At 46.3% G+C, this 15,141-nt stretch overlaps 1 protein-coding gene across 1 annotated transcript; it reads left to right on the forward strand.

Annotated features, from left to right (window-relative positions):
- Positions 1-549: 549 nt before the first annotated feature.
- CXCL12 (C-X-C motif chemokine ligand 12) lies at positions 550-14,646 on the forward strand (the record flags this gene model as incomplete). Its single annotated transcript, XM_080621292.1, has 5 exons — positions 550-610; positions 5,468-5,585; positions 8,965-9,051; positions 12,684-12,781; positions 14,615-14,646. 5 exons carry the CDS (start codon positions 550-552, stop codon positions 14,644-14,646), a joined length of 396 nt encoding a protein of 131 aa, XP_080477418.1.
- Between the last annotated feature and the right edge of the window lie 495 nt (positions 14,647-15,141).

Genomic DNA, 15,141 nt, shown 5'->3' on the forward strand with positions numbered 1-15,141 from the left:
GTGAATACTGAGGTGTTACAGGACGCGTCCCCACAGCTGTCCCAGCTCTAGCAGCCCTGGTTCAAGAACAGCGCGGCCGGGGTGCCCAGAAGGGACCGTGATTGGCACAGTTGGGCGAGGAAACATTTCCCCCGCGGCCGGGACTGGACGAAGTGTCCGCGATGCCGGCTCCTCGCCGCGCCGCAGCCATGAGGGGAGGTGTGGGGTGTTCCTGGGGGTAGGGCACCGCCGCTGCCGTCCCACGGGGGCGAGGGTCGTGAGGCTGTTGGGGTAAGCGCTTTGCCTAGGGGAAGACTGCCAGGCTGACGGAGTGCGGAGAGAAGCCCTCGCTCTTTTGGTTCCTTTCCAAGCATTTTTAACAGAGGAAGGATGTAATAACATGCCACGGGCAATAAATCATAGGCTAGCTACTCCCCCTGGCTCCCCTCCCCCAGCCCCGGCGGTCCCGGCCCCTCTATAGAGGGAGGGGAGGAGGGGACTCCTGCAGAGCGCTCAGCCGCTGGGACGAGCAGTGCAGCGCCTGCCCTGCGCCCCGCCAGCCGCCTCACCATGGACCTCCGCGCCCTGGCTCTGCTCGCCTTCACCCTGGCCATCCTCTCGCTCTCGGAGGGTAAGTGAGCTGCCGCTCTCCCCTCCGCTCCTGCCTGGGAGCGCTGCGGAGCCAACCCGGCCGGGAGTTGCGGTCCCGCGGCAAGTCCCGCTCTTTCCTCCTCGCTGCAGCTTCTCCGGGCTCTGGCTCCTGCCGCTGCTCAGATGTGGGGGACTGGCGAGCCCCGAGCCGTGCTGTGGTGAGCTGGAGGCAGGCAGGCTCCCTCTCCCTTTTTTCAAAAGAAGGCTGGTCAAAGCTATCCTCTGCCAAACTTATCCCAGATTGAGATCTGCTGGGGGAAGGCTTTCAGCAGCGTTCGGTCTGCAGGGAGCTGGTTGGGTTGCAAAATACGCGTATCTATTTCCCCTTTAAAAACACAACCCTTAAAGTTAATAAGAAATGAGAAACAGACGGTTTGCTCGGTTCCTTTTCTATCCCCTGTCGTGATCTATCTTCCCTCCATCAGGGCAGAGCTGAGCCAAAGTGGTCACCCCGCAGGAACCCACCGCACCCCCGGCGAGAGAGCACGGAAGGGCTGAGGGGGGCGCGGGGAGTTGCGCGGATGGGAAGGGGGGTCTATGCAAACGCGGGCTGGCAGCCGGCGGGCGCTGCCACGGCGGCGTTTGTCGCCGTTCGCACCGCGCTGCAGCGCCGTCTCGCAGCCCGCCCGCCCCACCCCGAGCCCGCGGTCACCCCCGGAGAGCGGCCGCAGCGGCAGCTGGCTCGCCCGCTACCCGCTGTTGGGAGCCGCCGGACTCGGACAGCCCCAGGGATGCGGCAACCTGCGCCTCCTGCTCCGCATCCCGCGGGGAGCCCTGTGCCGCGGGGCTCCGGCGAAGCGGAGACTAAGCGTGGCAAAGCGGGGTTCCTCCCCGCAGCCTCTGGGCATCTTCAGGGCGTTCCTCCTGCGGCTACCTTCTCGCCTGGCAGAGATTTGCCGCCTTTTGTCCCCTCATCTAAAGCTTGCTAGGCTAGGTAAGGAGCGCCCTTTCAAATCTCCGCTCCCATCTTATTCTCTCGTTCTAGTGACCGAAACTTGGTTTTTCCCCACCCAGGGCGGCAAAGGATGCCCTCCGGTGCCCTCTTTGTGTAGCCTGAAAGAGTTAATTGTTCCCTATAATTTTCCCGAAGCCTTTCCGCAGTACAGTCCCAGCAGCAGCCCAGTCCCGGTGAAGCGCACGAAAAGCCGTCACTGAGCAAGCCCTGCCTCGGAAAGACTCCAACCAGCGGGCCCGGGCAGGTGGTCTCTTGGCCCCAGGGCGGCGGGAAGCTAAGGGAATCCAGACACCGCAGGTGCTGGGGCCAGTTCCAGCCCCCCGGCGCCTCTAGTCCAGCATCCGCGGAGCGTACGATGTTCCAGCGGCTCGGCCCAGCCGGTGCCCGGGCTGGGGGACGGACTTAGAGCGGGCTCCTCTGGCCTCTGCAGGCTAGTGGGCTCTGGAGCGAGCTGTGGGAGCTTTGGCGCCCAGCACCGGGTCTGCTAACGGCAGAGGTTATCTTTATGGCAGGGCAAGTGCGCCGAGACCTGGCTACCTGAGTGAGGAAATGGCTTAAAAGGGTTGAAGAAAAACTAGTGTAAGGGGAGAGACCTCACCGGCTTACAGTGATAAAAGTGAAGTTTTTGCCGACATCCTTGCATGTTATGTAATGCTCTCAACTCTGATCGAGTTGAGGGCTTGCAGGACTACCTTCTTTCGGAGGGCAGGTGAGCTCTGACTGCTTTGCAACTGCTCTGGGAAAGATCTGTCTGCCTATAACAGCCTCACTTCCCAAGGAAATTGAACTGTTGTAGTCTTAAAAAGTTGCTAGCCTTCTCCCAATACTGATAAATGCATCCTTGGTAGGACAGTGTAAAATGATGCTTCCATCAGATGTTTTGTCTGTTTATGCTCAGCCTGTTTGCCTGGCTTCCCACTCCACCCAATTGCTCAGAGCTTCTCAGCCCACACAGCAAGTTATTGATGATAACTGGATGTCCAGTTCCAGTGTGGATGAAGCAAGGCAGATCCCTACAGGGTGAAATAGGTATCGTCCAATGTTGATGAGTGTCCACTCTTAGAGATTTTTGTGAGTATTTTTTCTTTAGAAAAAGGTGAGTGTTAGAAGCAGCAAAACTCAGCTTTGAGTTGTAAAAGAGTAAAACTGTTATTTTAAAAACCCCAAACACCCATAAGAGCCCTTTGAACCCTTCTGGTGGATACCAATAGTTGTTCTCTTTCTAAGGAAATAAGGCTGAAGGAATGACATTGCAATGACTGAATAGCATCTGGCTCTTCTGTAACTTTTGACTATATTCACCCATTTTAACCAGATGTGCCAGACAGATAAAGGTCTCAAAAACTTTATGTACCATCAGTTTCTTGAAAACTGGTGTTTTCATGTAACAGAGCAATTAACGGACTACTAATTTGTCCTACTGAGAGAATGGCTTCAGCTGGTGCTCAGTGTTTATTAGACATCAGAGAACCCACAGAGCATTAACTTCTGCAGTACAGATATTCAGAATAATTGACTTAATAAGCTGTATTGTGAATGGAACAATCTGTTTCAAATTTTTAAAGGAGATAAGGAAGATGTTCATCCACCTCAGAAATGTCCCCATCCCAAACTGTGAGCCCCAGATGGCCCCTTCCCCCTTAGTGATGCTGAGAGCTGGCTCAGCTGGTGCCTGTGCTGATGGTCCCAGGTGTAACAACAGGGGCACCAGCCTGTTGCTGATCATGCAGCAAGGAGCACAGAAACGCCAAAATGATTCTTGTGCTAGGAAGGGAGTTGTCATTCCACCTTGCATTGAAATGACAGAACACCAAATGCTGGGGCTTCCTCTCCTGCTTGCTGCACTGGATGCTCTTTCTTGGGCAGTAAACAGCTTTGGGACTCAAGGACATGTTAGTCACAGTTAAGCATTTTCTGCTCCTGGTTTCAAATGTTAGGGGATCAAAAGTCCCTCTTCCAGTCTCAGAAAGGACAGAATTGCATTCTCAAATCATAGATCTGAACAGTTCATCTCTTGTGTGTTGTTTAGGGTAAAGCTTGCTTAACCTTGGTGCAAGCTTGCACAGACGTTTCCACTGCAGCCGTGCTGAACGCTATTGTATGACTGCATTCAGTTTCAGCCTCCCTTTCCAGTACAAACACACTGATGTGCAGCTGTGAGGCACAGAATTGCAGTGGAAAACCCTAGCGGTTTTCTCCCTCCCTTCCACGTTAGCACTAGTCAGCCTAATTCATGTTCAGAGGCTCACTCTGCAGCCCTTTTTCTTCCTCCCCTGCAGATGGGAGATTCTCCTCTCATTTATTAACCCATAGATGATATCACTGTTTGGACTGCCATAAAACTGATATAAAAAGTCCTCCAATTTTGTTACCTTACAGTCCAGATCCTGATGTGAATCTGGAGCAACTCTGCTCCCACTGATTACTCTGTCTGCCCATCTGCCTGTGGGATCTGATTCTGGCTCATGTCTTGGTTGAGGCAACTGAAAAAAAAAGGGGTTTCCCTCCTTAGGACAGGGTGAATTCACCGTATTTTCTATGGTTATATGTGCTAGAGACAGGCATTTTTAAATGTGCAATGAATGCAGGTCTGCTGCACTTTGAAAAGCTGTCTCTTTTCTCACCTTCCTAGATGGCAGTTGAGGGATTCCAAGCCTTTCCCTGCTCTTTAGATCTCCATCTGCCTGTAAGGGATCTGGGTTTGGATGCTGGGAGTGCTCCTGTGTGGTTAAATAAACAGGGTGGCAGATTGCCATGTAGGATCTAAAGCCCTATCAGATATAGATCTGACCATCTACAATGTGAGCCAGACCTTATGGATTAGGTGTATGAACTTAATTCCTCCCAAAGGCTGAAAGTGTTCCACTGGGAAATTGTTTTAAATCCTAGCAGCTCTTTCTAGACTTTCAGGCAAGGCTTCTGTGTTTGTATTTTAGTGTGCATGGAGCTTCAAAGCTTACAAAGAGAATAAGGACCTTATTTATGTGCACTTTTTTGCCAGTGATTAAGTTCTGCCATGGAGAACTGGGTAGCAGGGGTGCATCAGAGGCTGTGGTGAGTGCCAGGCTGCTTTTCTCTGCATGTGTATACATGGCTGATTTTTAGCCTGGGAGGCTACACTTAATTCTGTCCATAGTGATGCCGGTGACAAAACTCCCATCCATTCTGGTGAAGTGCACCCTGCCTGGTCCCTGTCTTCTCGATTGGCGCTACTTTGCCACAGGCGGGGACTTCAGAAGACTCCAAATCTCTTCTGGGAAGCCTGCTGTGATCTCCATCTCCGAGTCGCACCTCTTCGTGCGAGTATCTCTGTCTGAGAGTAAATTTGGCTGTAGTGGTGAAAGGTCAGTCCTGGGCCCTGGGAAAGCCTAAAAGACTCAGAGCTTTTCTGTAGCCAGTAAGTCCTCCCTGAAAAGCCTGCACCTGAGCCGAGCTGTTTTGATCTGAACTCTTTGGAATTCATCGCTTTCTTCTGGCTACCTTCTAATTTGGCCTCGGGTCAAAATCGCTTGACAAGAACAGCACTGAAGACAAGTGCCCCCTCTTTTGGCCTTTATCTTGTCTAATTACCAGGCGCATCCCCGCACAATGGAGCGGCTCTTTATTCTAATCTCTTCTTATTTACTTTTCTCCATTTTCTTTCCCTCTTCTTTTGTCTTCCAAAATCCTACGCGCCATTATTGAAAGGCTGGGTACTGGTAAAAGGGTAAAAGGACTGTGCTGTGAGCTGTGGGCAAATGCTCTCCCAAAGCTACAGCTTTTCTATTGCTTTTTTCACCTGCGTATTTGAAAGGCGTTTCTGTCAGCCCTGCTCCATGTATCTGTGCTGCTGACCGGGAGCAAAAGGGAGTAACGCATCCTTTCTCTCCCTGTGTCCCGCAGAGAAACCGGTCAGCCTGACTTACCGATGCCCCTGTCGATTCTACGAGAGCAACGTTGCAAGAGCCAACATTAAGCACCTCAAAATCCTCTCCACACCCAACTGCTCACTTCAGATTGTGTAAGTTTCTTACTCTTTTCAGCTGGGTGCAAATCTCAGGTGTCAAAAAGAAAAGTCACAGAGCTGGCTCCTACTTTGGTGGCTGCAATTTGGTCTGTCTCATGCCATGCTTTCCAACTCATCTCTTCACTCCATGTGTCAGATACAGCTGGCCCCTGCTTTCCCACACACAAAGATGCCCAGCTAGATGTTTCCCAGCTGTGTTCTACCTCTGTGATCTCCTTGTGACTATGTGATCCCATGTACTGTTCCCCCATGCGTATGTGAGCAGGAACATAAGAGAGGCTGTCCATTGCCTTGGATGTGGACCTTCACACTTCAGGGAAAAGGCTTTACAGTGGTATTAGTCTTCTAATGCTCCACTTCGCTAAAGAGAAGAGATAAACAAGCAAAAGGAATTCCTGGATTTCGTGTAGTCTCCACAGGAGTCACAAACCCTAAACATATACTGGCCTGATCCAGGGACATTCTTACCAGGCAGTAAATCAGTTAAATCACAGATCACATCAGGCCAGAAATGATGGGTTCCAAATAGAAAATAACCTCTTCATTTTTACTGAAAAATCCTCCAAAAACCCAAACCAGTCAACCCACTAATTTTCAGGAAAAAATCGGGTTGTAGATTTGTGTGTGCAGGTTTTTAGGAAGGTCTTTTTGGTTCATTTGTTCATTGGTGGCCCCCTACCTCCTCTCACAGAATTCAGAATCTTCAGACGGAAAAAAAATAGCACTCATCTTTTCATTGCAGGGGAGCCTTACTACTGTCAACTCCTGTTGGGCTCTGTAAGAGGGTCTCTGTGACTAGAATGGGTTTCTGTGCAGTGCTGCCATTACTAGTTCTGTCTTCGATCCATGCCGAGCTCTTCCATTTATAACTGAAATGCTGTAGAAATCCATCCTTTGTCATCATTTCTGCACTTAGAAAACTGATGTGGTTTCATGAGATTTCTTAGGAATGTACAGATATATTGAAAAGCATGTATCTGTCCATGAACCAGTTTTCATTCATAAGTATTTTTCTTGTTTGTACCACTCTGGGTAGGTCATATACATTTTCTCATGTGTACATCTGCCTTAGGATTTGGTGGGGGACAGTGAGAAAAATGTAAGCCTCAGCTGAGAAATAATTTCCTTTCACAAAAATGACAAAACCAGCTGTTACTAACTCTGCTCTCTACCTATAAACAATTTTGGAGGCAAGCATCCAAAATACTGTAGTGTATGGATTTGTGCTCTGGGACTTCAGTGGATATCATCAGGGTCCCAGAGCTAAGCCTTTATAGAGGATTTGGAATTTTCTGGAGTAGTTTCAAGAAGGGCAAGGGTAGAGTACATTTATCTCTTAATTAAGATGGGATTATAGTTATTACAGATAGATAACAGCACAAACCAACTCATGTTCTTGTTTATTCCTGAGCCAAATGTGTTTGTTTGCAATGTGATTTATAGCACACAAACCACATGAACCTGTTGTTCACCACCTCTTTGTTAGTTTGAAAAATAAAGTTTTTATCCCGGAAACATCCTGAGTGCAAACTAGGTCTTTATTGAAACAGAAGCTGAAATAGAATGAAAACTAACGTAGATTTCTCATCTTGATGGTTTTAAGCACACTCTGAGTTTAGTGAATATGCGTTATACAGTGGAGATGTAAGTAACTTAACAGATCCAATTTTCAGGAATAGAGAAGCTCAGTGAAATCATATAGTTTCAAGGAAAGATTCTGGTTTTTTGCACTCCCCTTTATAGTTGAGAGAAATTCTACCTGAGCAAGAAGTCTTAAGAGCAGGCTTTTGTCTTTCCTTCTATTGGAAGTCATCTCTCCAAACCCAAAAATATCCTCTGTCAGTGTCTACTTTTACAAAGCCCACCCTAAATTCCTTGTTCTTCGGTACAAGGAAATAGGTACTTTCAGCATGCAATTAATTGCATCCTAAAGTAGGCACCTGAACCAGTTCAGATCAACACTCCATTCAACAGCCTTGGTCTCTGCTGTGACTCTAAGAGGAACATGGGCTGATAGGCTCAGAAACAGCTGTCAAAAAAAAAAAAAAAATCAATGTCTTAATATTAGGTGAGATGAATTGCATTGCATTCCTCTGATGGTGGCTGGAGGCTGATTACACATGCTTTCAGTTCTGTATCCTATGAGGCCAGCTCAAGAGTTCCCAGGCATTGCTAACATCAGCAAATCCATTCTTACTTTCTGTTGGTATCACTTTACTGGAAACACTCCAGCTTGGCATTGCTGTAAGGCAAATATGAATTAGGCCCATTCATCTCTTTATTGGCACAAGGCTTGCAAGACTACATCTTCTATGTTTTTATGTTACAACTGTGTTGTTGCATAACTTCAGTCCAAGGAGCCTTTTTGACCTGTTACTCTTACTCTGTAGTTTTATATTCAACAGATTTCATTTCATAAAGCAGGAAACATTTTGGCTTTCATCCAGCAAAATGCGTAAACAGGGACTGAACTTATTCCTATGGGCATTTCCATGAAATTGCTGTTCTTGGCACTTTTGCATGGCAGGCAGGCTGCTTAAGGGGAAACTTCTGAGCAGCTGGGGCAGAGGCAGGGTACTTCTGGAAATGTGGGAGATCACAGCACTCTCAAGAGGCCCTGAGATCCCTGGAGGGTAAGACCTGCTGATGCGGGTGAAGAGCTATTTGTACTGCTTCTGTATGAAAGATGCAGATAGCACAAATGTCAAATTCACAGAGAATTTAGATTAGCTGAAGAGACTGGTGTGGAAAGTGCAGCTTGTTCATCCAGGAGAAAACCCTCAGGAGGTTTCTGCTTTTGTTTCCAGTGCTGAGAGAAAACTTTCCTCTGGCACTATGGTACTTTGAATTGTCTTCCTGCCTGCAACCTGTTTGTTCAGTCTTGTATAAAACAAAAAACAGAGTTATCCTTTCAGAACACGCAGGAGGTATGATTTGGTGTCTTCAAAACGTGTGAAACTTTACTTTTGTGTGGAATCTGAAAGCTGCTCTTAATTCCTTCCAAAAATGACCCACATTTACCATGTCAGTATTTCCAAATGAAGTTTAGCCGTTGTCAGTGCTGAACTCCTAACACCCCAGGTGTGAACTGGAAAACTTTGATTCAAATTCTGTCTGTGTCAACCCCACATGCATCCTAGTGCAGACCACAAGAATCATCATCAGAGGAGACAGATGGTACCAGTGCTTTGAAACCAGGGATATTTGTAATAGGTGTCTCAAGGATGGCAGGAATAACACATCCTCTTCATGGGTTAACTGAGAGCAGTATTGACACCCAAGGAAAATAAGGCATTAGGGAGGTGGGTGGGTGGTGGGTGCGGGCTGAGGAACAGTTGCATACTAAGCTCACTCCGACTTTTCTCCTTTGCAGTGCAAGGCTCAAGAGCAACAGCAAGCAAGTGTGCATTGATCCCAAGTTAAAGTGGATCCAGGAATATCTGGAGAAAGCTTTAAACAAGTAAGGCAAGAGACAAATGGACTTAACAGCTAACATCCTGAGTTATTAAAGGGTAGAACATTAAGGGCTGGCTTTTACCATGCGGACAAAATACTCGTGGAATCAGATACTGTTTTGAAGAAGGGTTTGGAGTTGACCTAGTCTGTATTAAAACAACAGCTTATAGCATATTCTAAATGTTAAAATAAGAGTTTTGCCAGGGTTTGAGGCAAAATTTCTCCTAATGAATCTGTTCTGGGGTCCCCAACTCATCCTCTTTTAAAGAAAAGCCGTTCTCCCAAGGAAAATGCTTCCTCAAGCCAAACTACAGTTACTTTAGAATCTATATTGCTCCAGTTTCTTTTGAGCTCCTTCTCCATGTTACACTGGGGGTCTGTTTGCACAGGCAGCTGAGGCCTAAGGGGTCTTGGCTCTATAAATTGTTTCTCTGCTGGCCAGTGTGTAGTGCTACTAATACCAGCCAAGGCGAGATGCGCTGCCATGAATAATGCTCTCACACAAGGTCAGGGGAAAACCAGCCATATTTGGCAAATTCAGACTTTTAAAATCTATTTTTATTCCCCTTGAAAGCGGGTGCTCATGGCTACTCTGAGGTGGACCCAGCCTATCTCAGCTCAGTTTTACCGTCAGCAGCACAGACAACATTTCTGTGCTGAGTTGCAGGGGAGGGCTCCAGCCTCCCTGGGATGGAAGATGAGAAAAGTAATGGTACAAAGCATTTCCTTGCTTATCTAATGCCCCGGGCTGTGGTTGATCAGGCAGTGGCATTTTGGCCAGCAAGCCTACCTGTGCACTCAGTATCCCTTCCACCCTCATGACCACTTTATCACCCTCAGTAACCATGCTGTAACCCTGCTCAACCTTGTCCCCCTGCATCTGTAAGGTAAAGGCAGGACTGGAATCCAGTCATTTGCAAAGGCAATGCATTCTTGGAGAGATGTGACGGGTATGGCCTCAGGGCAGATGTGAGGCTGTACAGGCAGCTGAATGCCCTTTACTGTTCACTTTGTAAAGGCATCTGCCAAAAAAAGGGTAGTTAAAAAAACTCTAACTCTTTGTTCCTCTGTATTTTTAAAATAAGCAATGGGAAAAATGATACCAGAAACAGAGAGAATTCTTCCATGTGGCCCTTTTGGGACCACACTGGGGTCAAGAATGAGGAGGAGGAGGGAAGGAAGCTAGCTAACAAACTGACTGTGATTCCAGCCCTGACAGCTCCTCCCATCTCATCTGATGCTCAGTGCCTTCTTTGCTGCCAGTACTCAGCCCTCTTGTTCTTTGGTCACATTCTCTGCAGAGGTAATCCAGGTTCATGCTGCCAGGATGGCTTTGTATTTAGGCATAACTGAACCAAAGAGCAGGATCTGCTCCATGCTGACTATCCTAGGGGCTTGAGCTGTTTTCCAACTTCGGGAAATCCTCAAGTCCCTGCCTAGATATCTGTTTGCCATCATCCCCAGTGGAGCCCTTTGTGCTGTTCATAAGACCTAAATCTTAGGAGGCACTTAAAATTTGTAGGGTTGGGCAAATGGGTTTATGTGCTCATATCCTGTCTGCCTGACTTAGGGGAATAAGTCAGCTAGAACACGTCCTGCTCTCACTTCCACTAGCGAAGATTTGGGGCCAGCTCTACTGAAACCAGTGAGCCTGTGCCTGATCTCCAGCCGGATTCTGGATTTTGTTTATCTAACGCTAATCCAGAAGCAATTCTGCTAATTTGGTGGATTTTGTCCTGGTTTACATTAAGTAACAGAAGAGATTTTGGTCCCAGCTCTATGAAAGAAGATGACAGAAAGCATATATTTCCATCACCTAATCCTGTAATCGTGGCATTGTTTTCATTTTCCAAGTAGTAATGCAAGCACCAGTGGCATTTTCATGCTCCACAGACAGCGAGGGCTCTGTCTGTAGGATTTTCACAAGGCGTGTTTTTGATATATTTTAGTGCACAGCTTTGACTTTTTCAATGAAATGTACTTCAGAATATATTTATAGCGCATCAAACAATTCATATATTTGAATTGGAGCCATATGAATGTTGGTAGTTTAAAACACCGATATCCCTCTGAACTACTAACAGCTTGTAAAATGAATCTATATAGATCTATAAATGTTAATGTAGCTATCAATTTCAATCAGCCATATATTATATTTTTTCACTTGTACTGAAATTGTATGAAATGTGACATTACCCTATATGCACTAGCAATAAAATGGCTAATTGTTTCGTGTTATCAAAACCCAATTGTACATGGGAATTTATTTTTCTGGAATAAAAGCAATACTTTTTGTAGAAAGGGCTCTTGTAATTGCTTAAGTAAAATCCAAACTGTCAAGACATCCTAATCTATACCAGTGCTTCAATATGAGAGTATCTTCTGTGTTATAATCTGCAGCTAAGGTCAAGGAAAACTTCATAGAATATGGTAGTCCAATACAATAGATTGTGAAACCAGAGATGGTTTTTAATATGGATTTTTTTTGCTCACTAATTCTGCTTAGCCTTTATTATTGCTTTATATTCATCACATCTCCATGTCATATACACACTTATTCAACATCACTAAAATACATTCAGGTTGTCAGGAATACAAATTCCTTAACTGGCTTTAAAATTCATTGTGCAGCTGCTGTGGCCAACATCATTTCAACATTCATCCATTTTATAGGCAAGGGGCAAATCAGTCCTTTCTTGAAATAGCTAACCAATCCTTTATCACTTCCAGACAATCCCAGCCATCATTTACCGTACATCGACTGTCTTTTCCTTCTCCCTTCACGCAAGGATATGCAAAATCAGGCCCTTGCAGACAGAGCAGAGCCCAAAATGAACAGAGACCAACTTGTCTGCTGTTGAATTAATATAGTCCCACCTTAGAATTTCCCTCCGTCCAAGATGCTGGAGTCCATTAATCTCAGTGCCTACCCCTGGCACGGACAAGCGAGCTGATGGATCTGGAGAAGATACCAAAGTCAGATAGGAGAAACGTTTCCCTTGAGCCCTCTGAGAGAATGGAAACTCCCAGCTTCTAGAAGCTGGCTGCAATGGGAGCCAAGTGCTGCTGCTGCCTTCCTACATAGTGTTTGTAAGCCCTGGTGTGGCAGCTTTTCCTAATTTCTGACCTCATTTGTAAATAAGGGCTGAAGATGCCAAAACAACTGCCTCCTGGTACTCCACCAAGTGTGTGCTGGGTGGACATCCCACATAGTGGGGGACAATATAGGTGACTATCTTTATAACCTTGTCTTAATCCGACTGAGTAGCCACCAGTTCTTGTTATCAGTGGGAATGCTAGGGGGGAAGTCAAAAATCCAGACCCCCTCTGCTTTCATTGTACCTCAGCAAATACCATGTGGATGGTGAGGTTCCTGGCTGACCATATCTATCAGGAACTGGGGGAGGCTTTGGTGTTTTGGGGAAAAGCATGGTTCTGGCCTGAGAATTAAATGTCCTGTCACCAGGGCACTTTCATTTGCGTAGTGTTCCTCTGAAGCAGAGGTTATATGAAAGGGGATGTTATCGTTGTTTGCACCCTGTCAGCAAGGTGTGATGGGACCATAGAATAAATGTGATAAGGCCTTTGTATGTGGATAATTTATGGCAGTCTTTTTGTATTTTTCTTTTAATTTAGACCACGTCATCGCACTCATAAAAAAAAGCAACAGAAGAAACGGGGCCCACTCTGCCCTTCCCGAACAACACCACTAAAGTCTCCAGGGAGAAAGAATGGTAGGAGGCATTAGTTTCTGAGCTGGGATACCTCAGGTTTAAGTCCCTGCTCTTCCATTGACCATCCTATGTGACATTGGGCAAATATATTAGTTTATCCAGACCTCCATTTTTCCCATATTTGTTGAGGATAACATCTGTACCCTCCCTGCAAAGGACTTTTGTATAGATAAACTCCTAAAAGAGTGAGAAAGTTCAGTCATTACAGAGGTGGGAAATCTTTTGCATTTTCTAGATGGGAAAATGGACACCCAAAGAGGCCAAAATAACCCTGTAACAAAGATAAAGTCTAAAACAGGGTAAAGGTTTGAAAGCCGTATTTCTTTTAGCTGTCCATATTCCTCCAATACCCAACTGGTAGAGTTAAACTATAAATAACAGCTGTGAATTTGTCACTGGTGGTTTTTTAATGACAAATGCAGCACTGAGTAACGACAACATGATTTGGTGCGGTGATGACTGGTTGACACCTCTCCTATGGCAAGTCCCAGAGAATGGTTTTATGTATGCCAAAGCTCTGGATGCCTCATTTTTTTTTTTTCCCACCAGGATGGTTTGTCCTGCTTTTCTGCAGCAAAAGAAACAGGGTTACCTGTGTGGAATATTGGAAAAGATCTCTTCAAAGAGGAAAATTTTGCTTGTGCCTTACTCATCCTTTTTATGTCTGGATGATTTTTCTGGGACTACCTTTATAGAGAGTAGCCACAACTATCTCTGGTTGTCAGCACACTATCTTACTCGTCCAGCAGACATTGAAAAGGATGTTTGTGCTGATCCTGTAGGCTAGACAAGACATTCTGGACATCACGGATTTTAAATACTTGGTCTCTGACACTTGTAACTCAGCCTTAGTGACCACTTCCAGATGGCAAAAGCCGATCAGCCTGGAGCAGGAGTGGAGTCACTTCAGACAAAACATGGAGGCCACCAGCACAGACCGGCTCCTTGTTCTGAATGAATCCTGCACACAATAGACCTGCACTTACTGCGATGCCTAACCCACTACTCCCCCTGGGTACCACGCTTACACCGAGTATGGGCAACTCGATTTGTCTGCCTCCTACCCTGAGCTCCCTACCTCTACACTTAGTGCCTCACACATTTACTGTGCTGCTCACCCTCCCTGTCACCCCACCTGCACTGGGCAGCTGGTCACCATAAGCTGTGACATGCTGCCCAGCTGCTCAACACAGGTGAGGTCCCAGGGCAGCGTGGCCACAAGGATGGCTCCTGGCTAAGCAGCACTCGTGGGATCTGCTCTCCAGCCACCCCATGGCAGGAGCTGAACACCAACAAGAGCAAAGTATGAACTGTCCTCTGTGTTCCTCCATCCTCACAGGGATCTGGAACCCTGTAGAGCTGCAGTCCATGATCTCTAGCAGAGCTGTGGGGCAGGGGCAGGTAGAGGGGGCATTCCCAGTGCTACTTGCTCCACTACTGGGGCTGCTCACAAATTATTAATCCCTCCTTTCCCTGCTGGTGTTTTTCACCAATTCTCTTTGCCCACTGATAATTGTCTGCTCTGGCTTTCAAGTCCAGAATAAGCTTCCTAGCTAGCCTTCCTCCTGTGTTAGATCTGAACACCTTACTAACTGTGATGAGCACAACCTGCCCAAAATAACTCCCATTGCTGGGTCTGCCCTGCTGGGTCCCAGTAGCTCCTTGTGGAGAACTTCCCCCAAAAATGTTTGGCAAATACTGGTTGGAGGGGCTGCAAAATAAATGCCTTTGGGTTAGTCCAGACACAGATTTGCTGTTTGACTAGGCCTGATATCAAAGCTTTTGCAACTGAAATCAACCTTAATAGTGTTTCACTCTGTTCTTCATCAACAGGAGGTTCAAGATGTAAGAGGCAAGCATTGTAAGCCGTCTACAGGATTTCTTACTGTAGGACCCAAAGAGCAGATAACCAGTATTAGGGAATGAATACATTTCACTGTTATGATGCAGCACAAAAGCAACGCTTGATGCATTTCCAAAAGTTGTTTCTTTTTGTTTGGGGTTGTTTGGGGGTTTTTTTGGTGCTTTTATTTTTCCCTCCCACAAATTGGCTTCCTTTCACAGTGCTATTTTTATATAATAAGATGTAACTATTCGAGAGAATTAGTTTTTATACAGGTTGGTTTATTACCTAGCACTGAGGGCATATATGAATTCAAACTAACCCTATGTTATTATATAATATTTTATTACCTTTGCTATGTAGAGGTTGTGCTTTATTTAACTTTCTTTTGGTTCATGCAAGTCTCCTGGAGTTTTAAACCTAGAAGGACATGAACTGTACAGTGCAATGATGTTGTGTAAGTAATGGAGGAACTCCTTGCCTTCAGAAGTCATCAAGGCCAAGAACATAGGAAGGC

Source organism: Psittacula echo (genome assembly GCF_963264785.1).
Source record: "Psittacula echo genome assembly, chromosome: 6".
In the NCBI taxonomy this organism is placed as follows: domain Eukaryota; kingdom Metazoa; phylum Chordata; class Aves; order Psittaciformes; family Psittacidae; genus Psittacula; species Psittacula echo.